The 27,905-nt window shown below is 37.5% G+C and overlaps 1 protein-coding gene across 1 annotated transcript in view; it reads left to right on the top strand.

Moving 5' to 3' along the window:
• Window positions 1–27,905, top strand: part of MAST4 (microtubule associated serine/threonine kinase family member 4) — a 109,240-nt gene that overhangs the window by 49,374 nt on the left and 31,961 nt on the right. Inside the window, exons 5-11 of the mRNA XM_010580504.1 lie at window positions 3,761–3,918; window positions 5,934–6,009; window positions 7,390–7,599; window positions 10,672–10,773; window positions 14,962–15,094; window positions 19,367–19,434; window positions 21,846–21,931. Coding sequence (XP_010578806.1) covers window positions 3,761–3,918; window positions 5,934–6,009; window positions 7,390–7,599; window positions 10,672–10,773; window positions 14,962–15,094; window positions 19,367–19,434; window positions 21,846–21,931 — 833 coding nt within the window. The remainder of the gene's footprint in view (window positions 1–3,760; window positions 3,919–5,933; window positions 6,010–7,389; window positions 7,600–10,671; window positions 10,774–14,961; window positions 15,095–19,366; window positions 19,435–21,845; window positions 21,932–27,905) is intronic.

Raw genomic sequence — 27,905 nt, 5'->3', positions numbered from 1 at the left:
AAGCTGTATGTTGTGATAGTCACACCTGAGAGACTGGCAAGATAGAGCTGTGGAGGAAGCCTGCTTTGGAAATAGCAAATAGTTGGCATTTTGAAAGTTACATTACATCTTCTGCAGTAAAGGGCTTGGTCCTTGTAGATCCAGCTATGAGTTTTCAAAAATGGTTTTGTATCTTTAGCCTTGTTTTTTACCTTTAGGGTTGTATCATTAACAAATGTACTGTTTTATGAATGATACATATTATTGGTCACCTGATATCTGATTTCTTTTTAAAAATGTTTCTTTTCCAATTTAAGTAAGATTTCTCTTCCCCTGAGTGTGAAATATTTGAGTTCTGCAGCCTATACACTGATGAAACATCATCATTTTATGTTATGATCAACTCTTATTTTCGCCCACAAAGGCTTCTGGAAAGTCAAATACATACTTGCTGACTTCAAACCAGGTTGAGGGATTTCATGTATCTTAAGAACTGTTTCTCAGCAGCACTGATTTTTCACCTCTGCTTTCCTTTCTGTGTAGATCTTACTTTTGCCAAGCAAATTGCTTGGTTTCTTGTTAATCCCCTAACCACTTTTCATAGTGCATGTTTGTACTCCTCTCATTGGAACTAGATCAGATACACTGTACTCTTCACTTAACCTCCTTTATGTCAATATATTTTATGTCAGATAATAAGTAATTGCGATAGCAACCCCACCATAGTTATAAGAAACAGGCTTGTGCTAGAACGGAAATGAAAAGCTGTGTCGGAAACATATCAAAACACAGTTTTAATTTTCAGTCCGTATTCATAGGCTTTTTCTTTGACATCTTCAATTTTAAAATGGTAATTCTAGTCATATACTTCTTTCCCACTTAAGTTTACTAACTACTGCATGCATCCTGGAATGTGGAGCAGTTTTACATAATTTTTACATTTCTTATGAAAAAAATATAGCACTGTCATTTATGGATTTGGGTATCTTAACTTCCGTAATAGCCTGTTGTTGAATTCTCCATTAATATTTCCTGACTAGATCACATCATATAAATATTAAAATAGATGTCTTCCCTAGCATTGAACAAACAATTTCTGACTTGTGGAAAGAAACCTTTTTTCCTAATAAATAAGTTTGAATTTTGTTGAAGAAACCAGCAGTAGAGAATTCATGCCATATATTTCTTACGGTTAGGGTTTTTTTTTCTTTCCCCAAGAATCTTCTACTGCTGATGAGCCCTGCAAAAGTAGTGGGATAACCTCTGCATTTTAAATTTAGTCACTATTTCTCTGTTTCTTAGTAGAGATGCTTTTCAGTTTGTTGTTTTTTTTTTTTTTACCCACTGGATGACACACGTGAATCAGAAAATGAAAGCTGGAAGTGTGTCCACCTAATAGGTTTAATGTACTTTTTCAGAATCTGAAACAGCTAGCACTGTACAACCTCCTCCTTGACATTCTTAAAAATTCTTAGAGGCAATAAGAGACCACTTCACACACAGTAGCCTACATACAGAATGCTCCCTTTTCAGTGTTGGATAAATAAGAGTCACATTAATCCAGAGATTTATTAGCTGGAGAGCAGAAACAGTTTTTACACATCACAGTAGAGCACAACTTTGATCTTTACAGGCAACTGAAAGTCAAAGCAGGGGCAGAAGGGTCTGTAGTAATCACAGTTAAGCTCAGGTGAGTGTAGCTAACCATTTCTTTTTAGCCTGTTTTTTCTTTTTTTTGATATTGGAAGTGAAGAGATTGATGGAATTACCAATTTCATGGAAGCTCATGGGCTTAGAAGTGGTGCAAGTACCACATATACTAGTTCTCACAACAAAGTTGAAATAAATGAAAATATCTCCTGCTAAGATTATTCAATTGAAAAGAAACTCTTTGTGTGTCGTATTCCAGCAAAGTTGGATCAGATCTTGCCAGCTATGAGATACAGTTGAGATGATGTGTGTCTTCTAGGAGAGAAAGCCTATAAAAATGATAAAGTGAGAGAATACTCGGTTGCGGGTTTTTGGCAGTAAGTTATATTCTTGGAAGCTTATTTGGATGGGGAAATACAGTAAGGAGATGAGGAAGTAGACTTTGGGGTTACATTAGCTGGTATTGGCTACAAATTTACCTTTCTGTGTTGGAAGAACAATTTGCATTGCCGTGGTGCACTGTGGTTGTGCATGTTAAAAATGTGTTAAATCTTACATGATTTTTGGAGCAGCTATTCTAGAATGCCAGGAGAGCTGATTTTTTAAATAGTTTTGCTATGAGAATTTGGATTTGTACAGAGATCAGAATTCAGGCCTCCAAGAAAATGCACTCTGTGCCTGCGATGGACCTGATACAACTGAGAGTTGTTAGCGAAAGCAAGATGCTCACTTTAATCCTGTTACATCTAGAATCTGTGGCACCTTATATGAGGAAAAGTGTCATATGGGTTATTGTCCTCCTGATCTTCCCAGAATTCCGTGAAGCTGAAGAGGTAGAGATTGATTTTATAGGAATAGCCATCTGTGATGGTCTATATTGTTAAATTGCACTGTGCTAGAGTATCTTATCTTATGGAGTGTGGCTGTAGGAAGTATGCCATGAGGTTATCTGCGACTAGCTGCCATAGTGTCAGATAAGAAAGAACTTATCTATGCTGTGTGCTGAATTATGCCTGGTAATGTGCTATGGCTGAATTCTATAAATGAGTTACTGTGATTTGACAAGTTACTACCTATCACATGAACTGTGGTAAATTCTTGGTGTGCATGCTTCTTAGCCTGCAGCAAAGCAAGGTAATGCAGTCTTGCTAACTTTAACTTGTTCTGATGTGATACAGCCTTCCTACTTAGACCAGTCTTGTGCGAGTTAAACTTTCCCAGCAGTGGGTTTTCTTCTTTTTTGCGTTTAAGAGATGACTTCATGACATCTAGTGTGATAAGTAGTATTTTCTTGAGTTCCTAGGAATTAGCATATATTCAGCCTTTACCACACAAGTCTTTATAACGACATCAAATCCAGGCTCAGGGAAGTAGTTTCAAAGTTCTACTTCCAAACATTTAGCGTGGCTTAAGTAGCCTGCTGCGCCGCCTAAAAGACAGTAAAATATGATATTTTGCAAGGCTAGTTGTTGTGGTAGCACATCCAATTTCATACCTGTCTGTATCTTCCATTTTTCAAACAAACCACTTAGTATAATGTAATCCCTTTCACTTTTGTCAGGCGTAGAACCTTTCTTGATAAATGTATTAAGTTCTTTCACTTCATTTTGAGTGTACAGGGTTTTATAAGAAAACAGCGTATGAATTTTTTTCAGCAAGAATTTAGATTATATTTAATTTTATTTTAAAAAGCATCAATAATGTCTTAGATATGGATAATGAAGTACCTTCATTATGTAAATTTACAGTTTGTGTTGTGGCAATAAGTTGTACTCTACAGTTATGCTATCCTACTCAATTAATTTTCAGCAGACCCTGTTTTAAGTATTCTTACGTATTGATGTGTGTTACTGAACTTAGATCTCATCTCTGCCTTAGAGGAAATTTGAACTTTTGAAATGCAACAGCTCCTTCTTCTGGGACTGAAGTAGTTTGTTTGGTTTTTTTATATTTACTCCATATTTAGCTCATTAAGTAAGACTAATTATTTTCATCTTTAAATTGGTAGTCAGGCATGGGAAACAGTAACTATAATTTTTAAATTAAATGGCTTTATTCATGAGCACTGAATATGGTCTTGAAAATGTTTTTTCACTCTGGTAGAAGCTTGTGTTCTGTTCTGCTCTTGTAGTCATCCTGCTCATCCCAAGAGAAGCTACACCAGTTACCATACCAACCAACACCTGATGAACTACATTTTTTGTCTAAACATTTCTGTACCACTGAGAGCATTGCCAGTGATAACAGGTGCAGGACCACTGCAATGCGCCCTCGGTCCCGAAGTCTCAGGTGAGTTTGTCTCTCTGGAAATAGGAGTTGGATCTAAATTCACATACTGTGGAGTGTCATGGTTTTGTACATTGGGGGCATTTACTATTTGTGAAATTGCTGAAGTATAATACAAGAAGTATGCATCTGAGGCTGAATTAAAGAGTCCTTTTAAATTCTTGCTCCTGGTTTTGATCATGGCTTACTTGAGTGGTTTAACATTGTAAGCTAGGCCTTAATGAAGGGAAATAGCCTGCATGAACTGTCTTGATGAGCTACTCATTATTGATCTGACTGTAGCACTGGTTCTCTTCCAGAGTTCAAACTGTTCACAGAATAAAGTCTTTATTTGCAAAAATAATTCAAAATGTATTTATATCCTAGGACTAGCTGGAAAGAAACGTGAAAGAACAAATGGGCGGGTGGGTGGGGGGTTATGCACTTGTTTATCTTCTTTAACCAAGGTGAACTTCAGTTTCTTGTTTCCCAAAGTCTAGGCCTCTGCATTTCATTTGCAGTGGCTGTTTATGTAAGATGTGTTTTATCCAAGATTGGTTCTAAACTGTCCGAATAGTTTAGGTTTGGAAAATGCAGATGAATTTTATGGGTAAGTTTTCAAGAACTAGAAGGAAAAAAAAAAAAAAGTATTATATCTCTACTTGTTGTATCGATCCTTTCAAAAGTTTAAAAATGGTTTCACAGGTACACAAATCTTAAGGAATGAGTTTTTTAGTGCAATATATTTTAACTCTGCTTTTTTAGTATTTTATTTTAAAATCTGTGTAGTCTATTGTGACAAATGTAGTTATTACCTACATGAAAGTGCACAACAATTACTAGAAAAAAAAATTCCTCATTAGAAGATTACAGATTGAAACTGTATTGTATTTATTGCCACATATTTAATTTTTTTCAGTTTCTGTTATGCTTTTAGCATTTAAAAACTTAAAATCTTCCATTTGAATTCACAGAATGTATAGAAATGCTTCAGAGAAAAAACGAGAGCCAAGCATTTTCAGAGAGGGGATTATGCTGCAGAAGTGTTATGATGAAATTATTTACCTACCCTGTCCTCAGTGGATTTGCCAGTGCATGTCCCTAAAGAGATTGTCCATATCAGTTAAAAGGACCCACCATTGTGATATCTTGGGTCAAATTTTAGTGTTCATTTTTGCCCTTTTAGAAAGCCAAAAGCCAGTTCTTCTGCTCATGCAAGAAACCCCTATGTACATGTTATGATAAAGTCACTCCTAGAGGATAGCATGCCCTTTGTGGGGTCTTTTTCCTACTCCACATCTTTTAGACCAGACTGAATGGGCCAGCGTCACCCACCCAGGAAAACCAGATGGAGATTTTTCAAGGAATTTGTAACAGACAATGAGGCTCATAATAGCAAAAAGCAGTTTTGTATGTTAGCCAAGGTCATAGGTACCATTTATGGATTGTTTTCCTGCGAGTCGTGTGCTTTTTTTACAGGCACAGTGCCCCAGCATTGATGGAACCCATGCATATGTAGGATGTTGCTGCCTTTACCTGCTGGTCAGATTGAAAACAGATTGTTTTGATATTTTTTAATGATCTGTTTAAAAAAAAGAAAAAAAAAGGGGGAAAAAAAAAGACTCATTCTTCTCAAGTTTTCACTTGCAGGTAGCAGAGTTCTTTGTCAGGTCTTGCTATTTTGATTGTACGTAGCCTTCAAAGGGTCAGGTATAGCCATAATTAACAGTTAAATATATCTCTGTTGGCCTTCTGAGAAAAAGGTGATGTTCACAAGTGTTGCAGAACTGCCTGTATCCTGAAGTGTAGTTACAAACTAAGCAAATAATATAGTTCATTAGGTGTCAAGCACATGGAATAATCTTTAGGGCCTGGTCAGAAATAGCAGAAAGGAACCAAGTGTGCCACTGATGAGAGAATGTACCTTTTCAGTGAAGCCTGTGTTGGCTTTTTTTTGCAAATAAACTGTACAAAAATATAATGACTAATTGTAGTTCATGCTGAGACAAGTTTAAAGGGATAATTTGCTTTGCTTGCAGCCCTGGACGTTCTCCTGCCTGCTGTGACAATGAAATAATTATGATGAACCATGTCTACAAAGAAAGGTTCCCAAAGGTAATGAATTATATTTAAGATACCCGGTATCTAAATTGATAGGCTACATAGGTTTTAAGTAAGTGGTGGTTTTGTTATGGGAACTAATGATCCAACACTGTAATGGCTTTCATAAAGCATCACCAAGCTCTTATTACAAAGATAAAATCACAATAAAGAAAATCCCTGCCGAGAACTGGACATTCATTTGGCAGAGCTGCTGAACTGGTTTTGAAATTAATCATGCTGGTAATATATTCTGCTGATTGGAAACTGATGGTACATTCAATTTCAATAGGTAGTGTGTTCTTGGGGCAAATGTATACTGAATTAGTAAACCAAAACTAGTTTTTGTTGCTAAGTCTTGTGCAGCATCTGCTCATAATACCTGCAAATTCCTTCCTTCAGTGGCATTTACTCCTTTTCCAAAACACTTATTATATACTTATTTTAATTGTGAAGATCATTACATAGTTACGGGGGTTTGAGTATGAGATACTAAATGAGGACAGTTGCTGTCATGTCCAGAGGTCTGAGACACAAATGAGTTCCTAGGTGCAGGTGTGTAGCTTGGAGCATTGTGCTCTTGGTTGCTGCTAGGATTTTGATGAGCCCTGGAAAATAAAGTAAGGTAAAACTGATACTGTTCCAGAAAGTGCCTAAAAATAGAAGAAATTTCTTCATATTGCTTCATAGAAATATTTGCAGAGTGATTAAGCAGCAATCTGAAGTGTGGAACGACCCACTCTGAGTGTTTGAGGTAGGAACTAAGAGGTGTGGAATTACTTTTTAATAAAAATATCTTTAAGGTTTTTTTAAGCATCTGCAGTTTTGTGAGAACCAGACAGTTGGTTCTGTAGAACAGACACATCAAGCAGCCTGCAGACACATCTGGTAGGACTAGTGAGCCTGTGGTGCTTTTAATCAGTCAATATTCATTCGAACTCTGCCCATTGAAATATTTTCGTGTTATCACCCGTATGAAAGGAAGGAAGATATTCTGGTCTGTAGTTCTGCAGTTTTAGCATAACAAAGTAGACCCCCGTGAGTTCTCTTTTTTTTTTTTTTTAAATTATTATTTTGACTTGGACATGGGTGTTCCTTTAGTTCTGTTTAGTGATCATCACAAGATTAGTGCACAGTTCATCACCAGTGACAGCCAAAGGGGAGGATCTGCATAGTAGAACAGTAAGGCTATTGCTTTCCTGGACTTGTAATGCAGGGAAGCATTATCTTGTCACTTTGCCTTTCCATTTGCTTGCTTTTTTGCTTCAGTCATTTCATGCATTCCAGCTACGTAACTTAGGCAGTACAGAATTGTTGTGGAATCAGAAATAACCTTTGAGGTTGTTAGTTTCATGTAAAGCTGTTTCAATGTATCATGTATCTATTTGTCTATAGGCCACAGCTCAGATGGAAGAGAGGCTTCAGGACATTATAACAAATCATTCTCCAGAGAATGTCCTTCCCCTGGCAGATGGAGTGCTTAGTTTTACCCACCATCAGATCACAGAACTGGCTCGAGATTGTTTGGATAAATCCCACCAGGGCCTCATCACATCACGATACTTCTTTGAATTACAGCAGAAATTAGACAAATTGCTACAGGAGGTATGAGCCATGAGACTACAGTTATGTTTGCTTGAAAAACTGTTTAAATCTGTTTGCCTAAGAGCTCTTATCTTGAAATAATCATGACTGTTCACTCAAATGACTGTCAAAGTGTTATTCATAGCAGTTTTAGTCTACATTATGACCACTACAAAGACTATAGGACATTCTGGTGTACTAGTCTGGAATAGATGGGTTGTAAAGATTTCAGAAACGACAGCATTTTGTCATGCAGTGCAAGTTATAAATTGCTTACAGAAGTTTGCGCACAAGCCCTGAATGAGGAGGCTTGCTATTCCATTTACTATGGATAAATGAGGAAACATAACACACTTTGCACTTTATCAATCCTACTAATTGCCTACTGTGTTGAGAAAGCAGACAGCAACCCTTAGCTTTCCATTAGCTAGAGGTTATTTAATTATTTAAATATTTATAATATTTTCATAATTAAATTGTTTATTAACAGAAATAATGTCATTTCTAAAAGTGTTGAAACTTTCATGGAATAATCAGCTAAATGAATTAAGAAGAACTTGGAACTTGACAAAATAAATGTGCTATGACATAAGTCACTGCAGTTTATGAGTTCATCATTTTAAAAATGAGTACAGCATGTAATGTACTCATTTGTTTGTGTGGGATTTGATAGCACATTATGAGCCAAAGTTAATGTGATAGACAAGCAGATTTGATATTGACTTGAAATTTTCCAACTGAGATGTTAAGATACTATGCCTGTATTAATTTATGTCCTTTTTTCTGCTTTCTTTTGAATGCAGGAGCAGTTGCTAAAGGTTTTGGTTGGTTGGTTTGGGGTTTTTTTTCCCCATGCTGCTTTTTTGTTAACTTCTGTTCCTTAAATAGGTTTTCTGCAATTACTGTATTCTGAACTTTTTCTCATCATAAAGCAATGCAAAGCTTAAGACATCAGTGATTTATTTCTGCATTATTGAAACCCTGTTTTTTAAACAGGGAAAATATATAGAGCTTGCTTACTAGTCAAAAAAAGTTTGAACTAGTGACCTTCTTGTGAAATACTTGCATTTTTATGATGTCACAGTGCAGGCAGAATTGGCCAGTTGACTGGAGATAATGGACTATGAATTATGTTATGGTAGTGATAATGTCAAAATACAAGAAAACATGTCTAAGCTAAGATTCACTGAACCACTGTTAACATTGTTAATCACTGTGAGCAATATATCTCTTAAAATTGCTACACAATAAGTAAAGTTTAGAGTACATGTTCACCCATTCACCTAACATCCTCCCTGAAACCCACTAAAAAACCCCACTCTAGCAAGGTATTCTCCAATCTGCATATAAAGCAGTGCATTATTAAAAAAGCACCAAATCAGTCTTTTTGTCATGTTCTATGATGCTAATTCTTTGTCATGTAAAAATTTTCTGTTCTGCAAAAACATAATACCTTAAAATATTCAGACTTAACTTTTGAGTCAAGTGCATAATACCTGTTAATAGCATAATATGACAGTAAGAAAACTTTCTCTTCATACAACTTGATTATGGGCACTCAGTTGTGCTTTGCATTCATGTAATTAATTTGTTGTCATTTCCCAGCTGCGACGTTCAGTAGAAAGCTGCATCTCCTACCGCTACTTGGCATGTTGCGATTACTTTGCATAACTAGGGGTAGACTCCCTTGAGGTTTGAGCAGTTTGGTTCAACCAACATTTTTGTAATTCTAAGGTCAAGGTCAAGTGGACCTGAGTGCTTTCCTGCTTCATCCCTCCTAAACGTAACATATATTGAGTTGGTTGTTCACATACACACCTGAGTGTTCACAAAATTGTACAAAGGTGCTTTAAATTTTGCTGGTGATTAAAATAGGCAGGTGTTTTGTTTGCAAAAGAGTTTTCTTTGGACTTGGTTGATAGTGTACATAACACAAATGCTTGTGTCCAGTTAAGGTTCTTTCGAAACCTGTTGCAGAGCGCTAGATGGTATTCGTACCTTTTTCTATTTTCCTTCTTTAAACTTTACAGATTAATTCTTCTCAGATATTTGGTGTTTCTTAAAATGTCAGTGCTTATATTAAGAGCAATATGTAGCTTTATATTTTCATATGTTTTTTAACTTCCCAAAATATAAGAAATCTATTATTTGAAAAGTACTTATTTGTCCATACTAATAACTTCTTAAATGTTAGTTTCTTAAATCTTGTTGTGGTTTTGAATAAGCAAGAGATTATGAAAAACTTAAGTCTGTGGTTTCTACTATTCAGAACAAAGAAATGCTTTGATATTTGAGTGGAGGGCTTTTAGTATATTTTAATCAGAAGGAGAATTATATAGTTTCTTTGCATTCATTATAATCCTTAAATTATATAATTTGTTATTAGAGGGGAATATTTGGAAGAAATTTGAAATGCAGTTCAGCCCATTGTGCAAATGGTATCAAACGTTCTGGAAGTACTTTTTCCGTATGTTTTCTTTTATAGCATTTTCCGCCCTTTGTTGTAATCTTTTGTAGAACTCAATTTTTCATTGTCTTCCTTTCTACATGTACCTTTATATGAAACCTCTCTGCAAGTATAGTTTTATATATATATATATATATGTATATGTCATTGTCATTTTAGTATGACACGTGACCATAAGAAATCAGTATTATTTGGCATGGATGTTGCTTATGTTTATTAATATTCTGTAGGTCAGTTTTCATTTAATCCTAAAATTAACAAATTGAGACACAACTGTATGTGTAGAGAGGTGAATGTTGTATTGAGATGTAGTCCCTTTTGCAAAACTGATGGTAATAATACTGTGTAAGTTGAGGAAAAAAAAAGTAGAAAGTAGGTTTATGTTTATTGTAGGCACTTTTATTTTGTTGTTACAGTGTTAGAATTGTATAAATGGGATTACTTCAATTTGAAATTGCAGCGTTGCTCAAATCCTTGTTATTTCTGCTGGCATCTTGAAATTGATGTGCTGTTGGTCTCAAGTAGATGCTTCAAACACTCAAAGGTGTCCCAGATATCAGAGATGCTTTCCTGAGTAGTGCATCGACTGCGGTTTGTTTTATTATCGCTTTATTTTTATCTCTTAGGCTCAAGAGCGATCAGAGAGTGGAGAAATGGCATTTATTAAGCAACTTGTTCGAAAAATCCTGATAGTTATTGCTCGTCCTGCTCGTTTATTGGAATGCCTGGTAAGACTGTGCTTACTATAAGTAGGTTTTTCTCTTGTTAGTGTATGAAGGTTTCTGGCTTAGTATTCAAGGCCCTTTACAATCGTTTTTTGAAACATGTCAAACAGTAGGGCAGGGCTTCATTGTTGGTGGGATCCTTTCTGCTTTTATTTCAGGAATATGGGACTGGCAGGGACCTCCTGCAGTTGTGTTTGGTTCCCTGCTATTGCAAATACTATGTTACAGAATCCTTTTCATCAATGGAGGAAGCTCCAGTTCCAAACCAATTGGGTTTTTCTGTTGTTTTGTTAGACTTTGCTACTCCTTGGGAAGACTGTTCCAGAATCATAATTGCTTGGTGGTTCTCCTGTTGTTGTTCTTCTTCTTTTTACAAGTTTAATAATTTCATTTCACTCAACAGCTGCCAGAGCTATAAGCAGCTTGCAGTCAGCTTTGCAGTACCTGATCTGGGGGGAACAGCAGCAAGAGGGATTAAGGTATCTGGATATACAGATAGTTGGGAAGTATACTGGGGACCAGAAGGAGCAGAAGAGTTAACTTATTTATGCATGAGCATAGTACTGATGTTGCCCGACTGGGCTAGCTTGTGTGAGGCCATGTGGGTGTGTTTCTGCTTTGCCTGCCCATGCTGTGGGAGCTGGGATGGCTCAGGTGCAGGAAGTTCCTCCTCTGCACAGTGCCAATGTGCTTCAGTTGTTCAGTGGAACTAATAAACCCTTGCAGAACACAGTGTACTCAGGAGGACAGCGTAGACACCCAAATACTATGTAAGAGCCAGCCTGAGTCCCAACGGGCCTGGCAGGCAGCCCGAGTTGACTTTGTTGAGCCACTCTGCTTGCCAATACCGGGATCACAGCGTGGATGCTGCATACAGCTATATGAGGCTGGCAAGGCTTGTGTGGGAGTCACTAACCTGCTGCTAGACTCAAGTTATGCCTTAAAGTGTCATAACTGCATTTGCATGGCACTGAATCTGAGCTAGTAAGTCTTTCCAGCCTCATTTTGGCTCTGTGCTGTGTCTCTTCATCTGTGGCACAGTTAATCCACAACCTGGCTCATTCAGCCATGGCATTTTGAAAGCTGCCTGTGTTTTGTTTTGGAAACACCATGTTTCAGTGTTCCCAGTTGCAGTTTGTTCATGATTTGCAGTTCAGAAGGAATCTAAAATAAGGTATGTGCTCTGAATCAGCATGAAAGAGATGTTTAAAAAAAAAAAAAAGGGCAGGCTTTACATAAGAGGACGCCTTAGCATGTCCTGCCTGTGCCATTGAATCCAAACTTGTGTTACTCAGTCGCCCTGAACCCCGAAATGCTCATTCTGTATCTAGTGTCACCTTACCTGCTCCATTCCCAGGGTTCACATAACCTTTCTCCACCTCTTTGCTCAATTTCTTGTACAAAGTCTTGTTTTCCCTCTGGTCTGCGTCCTTCTCTATCATCACACAACTAAAAATACCCTTAAATACATCCTGTGGCCTGATAGACCAAGGCTTCTTTATGATGCTTTATCCTTCCCTTCCATGCTTGCTGGCTCTCTGCCACCTTCCCCTGCCCCCAGTATCATCATTGTCTTTTAGGTTTTTAATTCAAGTTCTCTCCTGGTGACCTATTTGCCCGTTAGTTCATTCTCCCAAAATGCCAAGTTTTATAGCTAGCTTATCCAAATCTCCATTCACTTAGCTCCCAGTTTCTGCCCTTAGTATTTTATTCTAGGCTACTTGCTTTCCTTATCACGCTTCAAGCAGAGTTGTTGTGCGTGCTGTATCCCTCCTTTTGCTGGGTCTGCCAATGCGAGTGGAAGGACCATGTTGCAAGGCCAGGAGATGACTGTATCTCTTAGTTCAGAGTTTCAGAGCAGCAATTGCAGAGAAAACCAGCACAGCTTCCTTAGTGTTCTTACTTCAGATGGGATCTACGGAAGATTTAAGCTGGAATGTAACAACTCTGCACAGTATGTTTCTGTAGCAGGTAGCTTGAACAAATTTATGCATACTGTCACAAAACAATACATTTCTCATGAAAGGAGGTGTTAAGCCTACTCCATAAACATCACTGGAATAATGTAATCTTACAGAAACAATATTGTTTTTCCATAGTGTCCCTCTGGCAACTTTAGAGTAATATTGGCTGATATTTTGGAATGTCTGTCTGAAATAGATACGAGGTATGGAAAACTTCAGCCTCTGTAAGAAAGTACATAGCATTGTAGGAAATAAATCCAGCAATTTTGTCATGAGAAGTTTCAGATACCATGCAGTAATGCTGTCAGTTTTCTGATGGTGATCTTGGCTCAGGTGTTCGTGGTACATGAATTCTTTTTTTTATTCACTTTATAATCATATGAATAAAGCTTTTGCAGTTTCATGTGTGCCAAGAGCTACTGCCAAATACTGAAAGATTTTACTCCATTTGTACATGGAAAATGAAACATGAACAAATGAGTTGGAAGTAAATATCAGAAAATAAATTTGTTGCTTCTAATTATTCATGCATGTGTATATATATATATGCATATGTGTGTATATTTAGAGATATATATATGCACACACACATTCATATGATTAAAAGTATCTGTTTTGAAATTACCTTGAATTACTAGCAGGTGGAGAAGCTGTGTGTCTGTCACTGCAGCAGGTAAGGAGATGATGATGTTTTCATGATGAAGGTAGATAGGAAATCTTGGTGTGCATCATCATGTTGGTACGTTCTTCAGTGCCAGGGAGTAACATATAAGAGATACAGCTGGATACAGCCTGTCAGATGAGGAGAGTAAGGCTAAAACAGCATGTAATGCTTAGTTACTTTATTCAGATTTTTAGGCAGTTTAGCACCATTGTGAGACTTTGAGCTAAATAAGAGAGTTTAGGCAGTTCATGAGTTTACTTCGAAGTAGGCTGAAGATGATGAAAATTGTTTCATGACAAATGAAAAACTGTTTCCACAAGACTGAAAATGCCGGACAGTTCATTTCAGATGCACTGCAACTCCTGGTAGCTGCAGCAGTTTGGAAGCTTCCAAGATGAAACATGATACCTGATTTCTCAAGCTATGTTCCAGGTTGGGATGTTTTGTTTCCAAGTCCTGGGTAGCCTGAGGAGCTGGGACAGAAGCCTTGTGACCCAGCATGCAGACTAAAGCCCCATGGGGTTATGGCAGCCCACAAAATGACCAGCAGGGAAGCTAACTAGGTCAGCAGCCTGCCTGGCTTCCACAGATATTTTTGACAGAACTGACTTACCTCAGCAAAAAAATCTGATTTGTTACATCAATGTTTCATGATTGACTGGCTCTCACTCTCACAAGCATTGCACCTGTTGTGATCTATGGTTGGCATGAACATCTTGAAGAACGTAATGGCTATGTGAGAGATGTTTTGGTATGAATTCATGCCAGTAGATAAAGTCTATTTAAAAAAAAACAAACCTCTTAATAAACTTCCTTGTTCCTTTCAATACTTCCCTATTTTTATCATCTATGAATGTAGTAAAAGAAATGTATTTCCAAGGGACTTGGGGGGATAAGCAGGGTTACAAGTTTCTATTTTTTTGTTCCTCTTTGAGGCTTGCCTTTTAGGCGTGGCATAAATGATAGCTGTAATATAGTTGGTTCCCAAAGGAGGATGTTTCATTTCTAGAGCTGGAACAATTGGATTGGTGAAGTTCAAATATTGTTTTCATCAACTTACAATTTTGGCTTTGTTCTGAAGTTAGTGATTTATTTAATGTGTTTTCCATAAAACATAGTGCATATATATTGATTAAAAATACTTCAAAATTTCATTTAGAAGTAAAAGTGGAGAGCAATATATTTACATGATTTCTTTATTTCAGTAGTGGATTTTTATATGCAAGCAGCTGCAGGGAGATAGTCTTCTGTATGTGAAATCTTTTCACTGCTGGTTATGTCATTTCACCCTGAATATTATGGGAATTTTTAAGGGTGAAGAACTTACTATTCTTATAAAGTAGTGCTCTGAAATAATGGTATGAAATTTCATTGCTTACAGCATGTTACATTGTATAAGGATCATAACAGAGTAATAGACTACTAGTAATAGAATAAAGAGGTATTGTTTTTAATAAGGAAGATGTCAAATATTTGCAATAGAAGAAGCAAAGAAAGTTTTTATGTTAGGCTTTAAGACTTCAGTTTGTACAGAGAAAATGATGGTGATTATTCTTCTTCTAGGAATTTGATCCTGAAGAGTTCTACTATCTTTTGGAAGCAGCTGAAGGCCATGCTAAAGAGGGGCAAGGCATTAAAACAGACATCCCTCGATATATTATTAGCCAGCTGGGCTTAAATAAAGATCCTCTGGAAGGTAAGTGCATCTCCTGGTCTAGCTATAGGCTCCTAAATTCTTCCTTCTCAATGTGTTTAATCATTCTGATAATCTGTGCATACCTGAAAAGGGTCAAAGTAAAGATGGTAGCACAAACATTCAGTAACCCTCAGAGTACTCACAAGCTCAACGGCATTAGAAAGGTCATCTGAGATTTTTCTGTTGTGAATATCATTCACAAATAGACAGTGTCAATGATATTCATCATCATCTTCCAGCTTGGCAATGCGACTTATTTCAGCTCTAGCTGAAATTTACTGGTATAATTTAATGGCGACTGTTATCCAACCGTAGGTATAAAATGAAACTGGGCTGAGCTGTTATTTGCCCTTCAGTGCCCCCAGGCTCCCACATCTTGGAGTCCCTGAGAAGAGTATCACCCATTCCTATTAAAACTGCAAAGATTTGTTTTTCCGTGTAGTTCATGTGTCCATGTTGAGGGCTTTTGGAGGAACAACTTGGGTTCCAATGGAGGTATTGTCATTGTGGAATTTTTGTGTGCCTGATTCTTCTTTTGAGGACAGTGTTGAGAAGACTAAGATTACTTCTGTCTCCTAACCAGACCATCTTCTCTTCCATCCTGAGATCAGGTTCTGTCACTGGTCATAGATGGAAATTGGTTCATTGTGTTCAGTGCTAGTCCTGCAATTTGGAAGAAACTGGCAGAAGTGTCATCATGGAAAATGAGTCTAGCTAGTGGCATTTAGCTTGTCTTCTGTGTTATGACCTAGGACAAGGGATGTGTCTAGGAGAGGACTTGGTAACACAAAATAATTGCAAAAAATCTATGATAAACTTTCTTTTTACCAGTTCTCGTGATTCAAGATCACATTTCCTTAAATCAAAGGAGTAGTATATTGTGTGTTAAAAGAAAACTCTTTTTTGTTCAACTTCAGCAGCTTATGAAGTTCAGCACTGCCAGATGTTTTCAGGATTTTGGTTAGATCTAATTCAGTTAGATTGGATATTGTTATAGATGATATTCATGTTATATTAACAGATTTAAAGAAAGTCAAGCCTTTTATTAGTCTGCTTCCTATCTTCACAGAAGAACTTCCTCCTCCAAATTTAGTATTATTTTTATCTGAGATATAGATTAAAGCAGCTTTGATGCTTTTTGCTTGGATTTGGAGTGCAGCAAGTATGCCAGACAAATTGGGAAAATATACATAAATATTGTTACCCATGTGGTACTGGAAAAGATCAAGAAGTAGCTTAATTCTCTGCAAGATAAAGAGGTGTCTGCTGGATTTGGAGAGCTGTTGGTCTCGCCTAGACTGACAGTTCATGAATTCTTCACTGATCAAGTATGCAAGGTTTAATTTGGAGTGTGGGTTGAGGGTTTAGTAGTATTGACCCTGGTTCTGCCACTTGAACCGTATCTTACTGATAGACTCTCTCTGGCCACTTCGATAGAAGTGTTCCTCAGCGTGAGTCAAGAATCTGACGCTACCTAGGTTTAATAATAGCTTTGGATATTATTTTTTTAAAACATTTATTGTGAGAGGTATTTAGAGACACAGGCTATTTACAAATAAGGGATACTATTTTCTCAGACTAAGTATTTATATTATGTGAGTGTACTTCATCTAGGACACATAATTACATTTCGTAAATTGAATATTAATGAATACAACATAAACTTTGAAGCATTTCAGGATAATTGAAATGTTTTTTTCTGAGGGAAAAATGGGCTATGTGGTTTGTCAGTAAATACTGAGGGGTGAAAGATGTATAGATTACTGATCTTTGGTTCAAATGGAGATTTGGGCGAGTGAATTATTTTATATAGCATTTTAATGGTTAATGTGTATGTAGATTTGTGGTAAAATAATTCAGGCCATCTGATTTGTCTTAATGCTTTCCTGCCTCCCTACAAAAAGTGATATTTATAAGCAATATAAATCACTGTGCAATGACTTCTTAAATGATTTGGTTTTGGTTTTAAATTGGTGACCCTATATACAAGAACATTTCCTAAGCAAAAATAAAGAATGACATTATGGGTTTATGCCCTGGAATTAATCGTTTACAAAGACAATTATTTGGAAACACTGTATTCATTGCTATTTTTAAAAAAAATTTAAAAAATGTGAAGGTCATCTTCCTGAGAGCTTTAAATTCCTTGTATGCAAACATAGAAAATATTTAAACTTTTAAATAGCATAAGAACCAAATCTTTCAAAACAAACAAACAGAACCCACCTCGATAACACCACTTGTCCTGAAACACAGAATTGTATTTTCAACTAAGCTGTTAAATTATGTCTGTAATGTTCATAAATGTTCATGCAAAGGATTTTACTACTTCTGCAGAGAAAAGCAACCTAGTTCTTTAGACCTGTCTCTACTTACCTCCTTTGTTTGCTGACATAGCTGTAGTGTCCTCTCTTCAAGTGAAATGATGCATGCATTACTTGGAGATAATGCTAGATAAATTTATACTGTACTGTAAGCAATACCACAATAGATTCATCACTTAGCAGAGACTGGTGGCTGCATTTCTGAAGTGTTCCCCGGGGAGAAATTTTTCCCCGTGGTTTTTAAATTACCATCTTTACCTTTTTGAATCATGAGTCTTCAGAAATGGTTTAAATCAATGAAAGAAAAAGGGCAGATGTTTAATGGTATTTAGATGAGTTTTAAAAATCTCTTCAGGCATTGCAAAATGGTTCCATAGCTCCCCATTTCAAAAGCTGACTGTTGACTCCATTCCGTTATTACCTACTGCTTGCAAATAATACGTATTTTTCAGATAATGGTTATTTTGCAAAAGTTCTTTTTAAAAATGGCTCATTTTAATTTGCTATTTATGAATAATTTCAGTTGAGAAAGCTGTTAAAGTACATTATTCTAACTTGCTTCATTCTCACCTGTACAGTAAAGGTTTCATCAGCACTTCTATTATAAAAAAACCCCACTTTCACAGAAATGTGACTTTTGCCAGGGAAATCCACTCCAGTTTTGAGTTTGGCCTATCAATTTAGCTTAGGTGTTTTGGTTTGGTTTTTAAAGACTTGTTTGTGCTCAGTGGAGATATTTTTCACTGTTTCTTGACTTCATGTTCAGAATTTTTGGAATGTTTTTAGCTTCTCTAACACTTTAAAGATCTGTTTGGTTTTTGAAGTGACATTTTCATTACTTCTGATTCTTGTATTTTACAAACAATGTGTTTTGGATAGTGATAACATGAGAGTTACTCCTTGAATCTTTAGCTAAAAGTTCCAACAGAAAATTATCTTTGTGGTTAATTTGCTCTTAATGATTACAGTAAGTGTTGTGCAGAATTTCCCTTGTAATAGTCACTATTATATAGAAAAATCCAGTTTAGATATTCTGTGTGGATATTGAATTATTTTTCATATTCATAAATTCAGTTAACAGTCCTGAGATAAAAATGCACCTCACAAATTTCAACTGATCTTATCTCTGATCCCCAGCACACAATTAGGATAAAATGTGCATCTTTGGCTATGTGGAGTATATAATTAACTATGTACATGATTAAAGTAATACTAAGCTTCCCAGGGTCTTTTAGCTACCGGTTGTCCTGTTTAGCTTTTATTACCCAGATGAATTCTTAGTTACTGGGCCTCTGAACAACAGTATAGGCTTAGGAGCTCTGCAGCATAGGTTGACTCTGGCAGGGACAACCAGGTCAAGTTGTAGACTCCCAAAATCTTAGTTACCCAGAGAAGTTGTCTGTATTAGTGACCCCATAAGTGGTAAGCTTCCAAGAAAATGGCATTTAGCTTATACTGTTAGGCATGTCAGCATTTCTGTGTAGAAGATGCAAACCATTTGGAGTCCATTTCTGTCTAAACTAGAAGCTTTTTGCTTTAACTGTGAAGGAGCCCAACAAGGATGGGGCCTACTATTAACCCTGAACGGCTGAGATCCTCAGGAGTTTTAGCAGATTAGTGCTGTCTTTCCCTTAATGCTGAGATCACATGTATCTCAGAATTCCCATGTCTCAGCAGTGATAACAGTATCGCTCTTCACTGCTTTGTGGCTGTTTGAATTCTTTAGTGGAAGATTACATAGGTGTTGAATAGCCAGGTCTTCAATTTCCAGGTGGGATTTTTTTTATATATGCTTGGAGATGCCCTAGAAGTTAGTTGGCAAGTACTACAAATAGGACAGTGTGTTTATTAAGTATTCCAGAAAAGTGTCACTTCTGAGGTTTTCTGTGCTTAATTTAGTTTTGTATTTGCTACAGTTTAAAATGAAGTTTCTAATCTTTGTTTCCAGAAATAGCTCAGCTAGCTGACTGTGACAGTGGGACAGCAGAAACTCTGGAAGTGGATGAATCAATAAATGTAAGTTGTCCTGTTATGTTGCTGCTTTTGCTGATTTTTTGCAAGGAAAAATAAATGTGTTGTCCCCCCTGCCCCTGTCCCGTTTTATTTTCTCCTGGTATGTGTAAACAGATTGACTAGGACAGTGGTTAATTCTCTGAGTAATGCCATGGTGCTCAGCAGACAGAAGGCTTACAAACAATACTAGAACAGAACTTTCTACATATTTTCCTAGATGTTGCAGTGTCTTTGGCTTCCACAAAGTTAGTGTTCACCGTGTGGCAAGTGTTTTACCACAAAATCCACCACTGCTTCCTTTATTTCTGTTTAATTAATGTATTTCCTTTTCTTTTAGAAGGACTTTTAAACCACTTCATAAAAATAAAGTCTTTTAAACAGATTTTAAAACAGTCCATTTACAGAGGCAGCTAATGATCAAATTGAGAGAATCCTGAACAGATACAGTGAAGAGACAAGGAAGAAATGAGCAAGTTAGCAAATAGCTTGGATTCAGAAAGTTAGTTTGCAATCTGGAAGATTATGCATTGTTTTTCTGAATCTTTGTTCAAAAAATATTTGTCTACAATAATAGGTATGTTACAGTACATCTGGCATTTTGTCATGCTTGTTCAGGTTGGCAAAAGAAAACACAAGTTGGAGGAGTTGGTTGGGCTGAATATTGTGGGCTTAAATGCTCTCAATTTAAAGTCTTATTTTTAGAAGTTGGTTCTTATACCTTGGGATTTCAGTCAACAAGAGTAGATGGAGTTCTAACAATTTAGTGTCGATTTTCAGTGCAAGTGGATAGAAGAAGCAAGTGCAATTTTGGGGGATGCATAGATAATTCAGTGGTACTTTACAGGTATTTACAAATGTTAGAGTTTAAAATACAGGTATGGGGTATCTGTTGAATAGTTCTCATGCTACAGAAAAGACATCATCCTCTGGTATGTGTCATATTATCTTGAGATAATTTCTGACTTTCTGGCAAAATGCCACATACAAGGGCTTCCAGAGTTGTGAAATAAAGGGTGTTTCTTATTCTGCTGCTTTCGTTCATCTGCATTTAAAATACTCTTATTAGACCTGAGCAGTATTTAGTACAAGGATACTGACAAATTGGAAAAAAAGTCAGAAAGAATAACTAGAAGACTTAAAGTGCTGAAGTGCTTAGGAGAATCTGAAGTGCAAACTGGCTTAGCAATAGCTAAGAAATTTTAATTGTAAACTTATTTGTGTTGTGCAAATGTTGAAGAAATACAGGAAGGATAATGCGGTTATAATAAAGCAACATAAGTAGGGAGGTGATGAAATTAAATCAGAAAGAAAAAATACAGGGTGAATATTTGGAAACATTTTCTCAAAGTGTAGCTGTGGAATAAACACACATGGAAAGTGACAGGAAGCACAACTTTAAAGTACGGGACCATTCAAAATCATCATAAATATGCAGTTAGGAAGAATCCTACACTGGCAGGGAAGTGGGCTAAAAAGTTTAGTAAATCATCTCTATCTGCTCCTTTGTAGTTCATTATATTAACATATTCACTAACCTTCTTGCACTGGATTTTCTTTAGCCAGCATTTAATTGAAAATGTTCCAGCCAGGTCTACTTTCAACCTTAACTATTACCAAACTGCCTGGATAGAGATCATAGAACTTCTTGGTGGTTGGGAAAACATCTTGAAAAGGATATTGCGGGTTTGGAATACTAAATTTGGAGTCCCATGCCCTCATTATCCCCCCAATTCTAATTTGCACTTAAATCTTCAGGATTGATTAAAAATTAAAGCTAGAAAAAAGGTTGTACAGTACTTGGGACAACTCCATTTTGAAAATGTTCTGGCATACAAGTAGGTGAAAGTGACCTCTGTAAAGGTAGAATTACTGCATTTTTGTCTTTCATATTTTTCTCTTTCATTTTGTGTATCTCTTCAGTCTATGCAAAGTTATATCACAGTCTATCCTAACGTTAATTCAAAATGTGTAGAAGTTTATTTGCGTGAACGAGAGCTCATCTACATTATGTTACTACCAAGCTGTACTACCAGAGTCAGATTTACTAAAATGGGAAAGCAGTGGCCAACAAGTGCCTGGTGGGATTCACGGAAGTCCGTAACTCTGGATAGGAATTGCCGGTAACTCCTTTACCAAGAAGCCTTTGTGCCTGTCTGCTGTAACCTGTGCATGTAGATAAGCGGACAGATAGCTGCAGTGTAACAGATACCATTTTGATGAAAAAGCAGCTTTGCTTCAGGAGTCCCTTTGGTCCCTTTCTGTGCTAGCTGGGTGGCTAACTGGTCAGAGCTTTTAGCTGGTTCATCAGGGTGTGACAGCCTGGTGATAGTTGAGGTTTTTTTGTTTTTTATTTTTCCCTGATTTTGAAAAAAGTACTGCATTAACTGTGTTCTTTTTCCTCTTTTAATCTGAAGAACTCTAATACCTCACTGAAGCTGCAGAGGAAACCTCGGGAAAGTGATTTTGAAACAATTAAACTGATTAGTAATGGAGCTTATGGGTGAGTAATCTGTGAGTCCACCAGCTCTTTTGCATTTTATTTTTGCTTAACTTCCCATTATTTCTTATTGCAGGGATATTTATGTAAGGGAGTTTGTTTGCACTGCTGTTTTTTTCATTCTGCTTTCCTGTTTTGTTGCTAATATTTGAAGCTCACATGAAAAGCTTTTTGGAAAGCCTGCTAGGCAATAATGAATTATTGTGTGCTGCAGTAAATTAAAATACTGAATATTACATCACAAAGATTTTTTCAGAAGTAAATGTAATGCCAAATATGAAATCTGAATAAATCAAAAAGCACACTTAAAGCCACCTAGCTTAGTGGGCATGGTTGATGGTTGAACTCGATCTTGGAAGGACTTTTCCAACCTAAATGATTCTATGATTCTATGATTTATAATACTGGAAACAGCCTGTGTTTATGCAGATGTGAAACAGTATAAAACTGCATCTGTAGGGAGACAGATTGTTAAAAATGAGTGCTTACTTGACCTAAAAATATTGGTAAAGTAGAAACAAATATCCTTAAGTAGGGCAGCACTGTTTTGTTGCTTCTCTGTGGACACTCTTGTATCCTCAAATTTTAACCAGTTAGCTTTTAAGGAATTGCTGTTACGTGGTTAGTTTCTGGGTGCTTGGAAAGTGCACACCTTACTGCCCAGTAGTATGTGAGTCATCTGGAGATGTTCTAGAAGATCAAGAGAAAACTGTATTAGCCTGGGCCTTAAATGAACACAAAAAAGTTTTCTGGAAGTACCATGCAGGGATTGTGTCTATCAGCAGGCAGAAGTGTGTTTTCAGTCAACTTTTCTGATCAGATACTGTCTATTAGACCCTTGACTGGTTCCTTGTCCTCTGCAGTGAAAAGTACCAAGATAGGAACTGTTGGTCTGTGTAACCTGCAGGACCAGGAGGGATGTATTGGTTCAAAAAAGGGGGGGTTCCGTCTTGGGGTGAGGAGCCCATCGCCAAATGAGACCATGTCACAGCCCAGCAGTGGAGAGGGCTGTACTGTTCTCCAGCACAGACCCCATTAGAATGGCTCTACCTTGCACTACCTCTGCTTGAGGTAGGCAGCAGCAGTGATCTGATAGGGCTGAGCACTCTTTGAAGAGAACTTGGACATAGAAGAGAAAGCACCTGCAATGTGCCCACTGGAGTTTTGCATGCTGTTTTAATGTCCTGAGGCTGATGGGTACAGTAATACTCTCTGATCATATTTAGTTAAAGGTAACCCTGAGCTCTGAGACAGGAGGCATTTAGTACGGTTGGTCATGACAGCTTGTGTGGAGGCTATTACTTGTGTCCAGACCTGCTTACATAGCTCAGCAAAAAGCCTGAAGGAAATAGCATAATTTGCATTAAAGTTATGTGAATATCCAAATACAGTGTCTCACTAGTCAACCTCTGCACAATTCATTTTCTCAGAATTTCTCCTTAGGCAAACTCTTTACTTACCATATGCCAGTTTCTCCCAATTACCCCATGACTTCAAAAGCCTTTCTTCCAGCAGTTAGCAATAGCTGCTGCACCCCTCCCTGGCTCCATCCCTTTCTCCTTCTTTTGGCAGATGCTTAGTCCCTTTCATTCCAGCTTTCATCTCCTACCCAATTTCCTCTTTGTCTTGCTGGAGGAGGATAAGAAGAACCATGTGGGGTGGGTCCCCGTTGGAGAAAAGGGTGTCTGAGTCACTAGACCTGCCCACCTTCCCAGCAGTTTTAGGATGCTGAGGGATGGGGAGAGGAGGGAGCAGCTGCAGAAGGGCATGCTGTAACCAGCATCGTGAGGCCGGCCACCTGAAGTCAGAGGTTTGGTAGACCTGTGGATCTTGCCTCATAGGTGTTAGAGTCAGAAGGAGCCTTGATGAGCCATTAAGAAATACAGACTGGAGACAACTGTCCATTTGAAATCAGAGACAAGTAAGGATCTGAAAAGCTGGAAAAGAAAGGATGAAAAGCCCTGGCTTTCTATGACACATACAATGTAGGCATGTAGGATTTTTTTTTTCCTCATGTTTGTGGTAGGGAAAATCAATACTTATGAAACCTTTTTCATGCCAGTAATATGCTAAATTGGCAATATCAATGTTGTAAAAATTGGATGAGACCCTGATAAATTTGTGAGGAAAAGGGGAGCTGATAGAGGGTGAACAGCTTGGAGCATATCTGGATTCTGCATGAATCGTTGTCTTTAGCAAATTTTAAAACAGGGGTAGGCTGGCAGGTTATACTGTGGTAGTATTAGAAGTGGAAACTGAAAATCTCATCAGTTTAGTAGAGTGCTATTACTTCCATCCTTAAGCAAACAATTAAAAAGTAGATTTTGTTGGTTTGGATTTTTGTTTTTAAATGGTTACTTATTAGAAAAAAATCAAGAACAAGAAAGAAAACAAAGGTACAGCCCCTTACTAATTAATGTAGAGGGAAAGTAACACAGTGAACGGTGAGACAAACTTTTAAAAGTACTCACTTTTAAAAGTTATTTTAGCATCTAGTCACTTCCCACCCAACTACTGTAAGTTGAGGAGGCTTGTGCTCCTAAATTCTCTAGGATACCACTTTTTCAAAACTATCTGTGTGCTTGAAGATCTCTGCTGTGATATGTCAGATGGGTGGGACTGTAATATTGACAGACCATGTTTTGATCTTCCATTAAGTGGTTTTTTCTGTTGGCACCAATATGTTCAGTGGTTAATTTACTCAAAAGTTACGGTCAAGTTTAAAGGGGAACACATCACAATAGCCTAAATGCTCTTTAACTCATTTATAAAATAGAGTGTAATAAAGCAATAATACCTGCTCCATCTGTGAATACAAGGCAATAAACTTCTCCATAGGCATTTATTGCAGTTTATTTACAAGTATAAACAGCTGAAATAAAGGTTGTTATTGTTATGCTACAAGGATTTTTTTTTCCCCCCTTCCATGTTTTTCCAGGCCATTAATTTTTTGAAATAACCTAAATATGTGTGAATTCTGCCTATGCTTCATTGATTTATTCTCAAAAATATGTCAGTGGGCATATTTTGTGCTCTGACTTATTAAAGATTCTGTATGCTATTGTAATACTTTATTTATTTTGAGCTATAATGGAGGGTTTAATTCTGAACCAATTTAAAAAAAAAACATTCTGCTGTCTTTGATTTTGCTGTGGTGGTTTTGCCTTCATTAGTGAAATGGAAAGTTTTGAGTGTTTGACAGGGTAATTGTTGGTCTTGGCATGTTGTAGCAGAGATTTGTCAGATATGTTAAACTTGATGAGTTTAAATATAAACTATTGGGTTTGTGAAGGTTTGAATAAATATCTTAGCAATTCTCTGCTTTTAATTGATTCGGTAAACTCATTTGTAGTGCAATTAAATGACTGTATAGTAGATGAGGTGTATCAGGCTTTCGGGAATGGGTAGGAATATACAAGAAGTTAAACAAACTGTGAATCAGTAAAGATGTAGGATGCTGGCCAAGTCATTAATGGTTTCACAAGCTGTCTATCTGACTTTTTTCAGCCAGCCAAAACTTTTCTTTTCATACTTCCCAAATTTTAAACTTACACTGCAATCACAGCAACATTTTTTCCATATTCCAGCTTGCAAGAGGTAGCCGGTGCTAATAGTCCATCTCTTTAAGTTGGCATCAGCCTGGTTTCCTGAACCAGCTCAGCAAAATAAAGATTACATTTGATTTCAGGGAAGCAAGTGATGTTCATTCAGCTGCTCTTCACTAATGTATAACTGTATCTGGTTAAAGCAAATACACAGTACCACTTTTGTGCCAGACTGGAATACTTTTACTTCTACAAAGATGGTAATGTCAATACGTACATGACATACTGGCTAACAGTGTTGCTTGATAAATTTAAAAATTCTGAGGCAGTGTTGGCTTGAGCAGCTGCTGCCCCTAACCTGTGAGTACTCACTCCTGTCCCTTCTCCACTTGTTTGACAGTACTTGCTCCTGTGTAGCTGCATTGGAAATGGGACTAAGAAAGTCACCCAGCTGCAGTCAGTCAGGTTAATCATCAGCCTGGTAGCCACCAGTTCAGAAGTGGAAGGGGTTAGGGGGAAGTGTGGCTTTGTAGGTTCACTTCAGTAGCACCAGCTCTGAATGGACTTGTCCTGGCTTCACCTGGGATAGAGTTAATTTTCTTTCTAGTAGCTAGTATAGTGTTGTGTTTTGGATTTAGTGTGAGAAAAATGTTGATAACACACTGATGTTTTCAGTTGTTTCTAAGTAATATTTAGTCTAAAGTCAAGGATTTTTCAGCTGCTTGTGCCCAGCCAGCAAGAAGGCTGGAGAGGCACAAGAAGTTGGGAGGGGACACAGCCAGGGCAGCTGACCCAAACTGCCCAAAGGGGTATTCCATGCCATGTGACATCATGTCCAGTATATGAACTGGGGGGAGTTGGCCTGGGGGGGGTTGCTGCTGGTGAACTAACTGGGCATCGGTCAGCGAGTGGCGAGCAATTGCATTGTGCATCCCTTGTTTTGTATATTCCAATCCTATTCCTCTTCTTCTTTCTTCTTCTTCTTCTTTCTTCTTCCTATTATTATTATTATTATTATTATTATTTTCTTCCTTTCTGTCCTCTTAAGCTGTTCTTATCTCAACCCACAAGTTTTACTTTTTTTTTTCACCAAGTGTCTCCCCCATCACACTGAGGGTTGGCGGGGAGGGGAAGTGAGCGAGTGGCTACATGGTACTTAGTTGCTGGGGGTAAACCAGGACAGGACTACAGGGCTAAGAAGCTGTATTCCTTTCCTTCTTTTCTGTTTAGCCCTGTGGGTCACTGGTCTATGCAGAATAAGAGGCTTTGATTCCTTGAAGCCCATAGCTTTAAAGAACAATTTAGAAAGTAGAGGCTGGCAATTTCTATGCTAGGGATTTTATATTCATCATTCATTGTGGACTTACTCAAAATGATGAACTTTGAACTCATGAACTTCATTGCCCTCGAGTGAGCCTCCCTTCCCAGTACAGCACAGGCCGAGTGCCTTATCTTTCTTCTGTAGCTAATATATGTGTGGGGATCTAATATTGGCAGCTAATGCAATCATCTCAGTGGTAGACAAAGGTTGTTACCATGTTGAAGGTCTTGAATTCTGTCCTTCCTGAATGTGTGGCATGCTACAAACTGGTGAGGAGCTCAATTTCTCAAGTGTTTCTTTTGCAAATACAGAACACTTTACCCATAGGAAATCTGGACAGTAGCTTCATCATTTTGCATCAGTGTTTACTAGTTGCCATAAAAATAGAAGGCACTGCTACTGTTAGGTATGCAGAGGAGGTTTTATTAGTCAAAATTTGTGACTTACTGGAACAACTAGGACTAGTAGCAGCTGTGAGAGAAGGATCACAGCTATTGTGTTGTTTTCTTCAGATGACCAGCTTCTCATTTGCTTCTATGCAGACTAGGATAAATCTGAAATATTGCTGAGAGGAGGCTGTGCGTGTTGTCGCAGGGCTCAGAAGACTCACACCACACTGGATGCTCGTGTTAGGAGTGCTGTAGTGCTTTAGGCAGTATTTCCCCCCGCCCCCAAATAAATCTGACCTGGTCATGGGCATTGCCTAGCTAGGAGGTGGTACAGTGCTGCTTGTAAATTCCATCTTAAATAACTATCTGTACACTTAACCGTTTTGCTGTAACATGAATTACAGCCTCACAAGTAGCTCCTCTTCACTGGAGGCAACACCAGACATAATTCCAGGGTAGCAGAGAATTTAGCATTCTTTTCTCAGGAAATTGCTTGTGAAAATGAAACATAGCTCCTAGTGAGCAGCTGTAAATTTTAAGCAGAAAGTACAGTACCTGTGTTTCCACAAGGAGTTCAAGGTCCTTTGACAAATTAGAGAATCGGGTCAAAGCAAGTAACACAGCTACATTAGCCTCAAGCACTGAATGTAGACTAGATTTTAAAATGGCTCTAAAAGTTGAAGTTACTGAAGAGCTGTAAACTAGGCCTGAAGCCTTTAAGT

This window comes from Haliaeetus leucocephalus, unplaced genomic scaffold, assembly GCF_000737465.1.
Source record: "Haliaeetus leucocephalus isolate CR32 unplaced genomic scaffold, Haliaeetus_leucocephalus-4.0 Scaffold722, whole genome shotgun sequence".
In the NCBI taxonomy this organism is placed as follows: domain Eukaryota; kingdom Metazoa; phylum Chordata; class Aves; order Accipitriformes; family Accipitridae; genus Haliaeetus; species Haliaeetus leucocephalus.
This window is presented reverse-complemented; position numbering and strand designations above follow the sequence as displayed.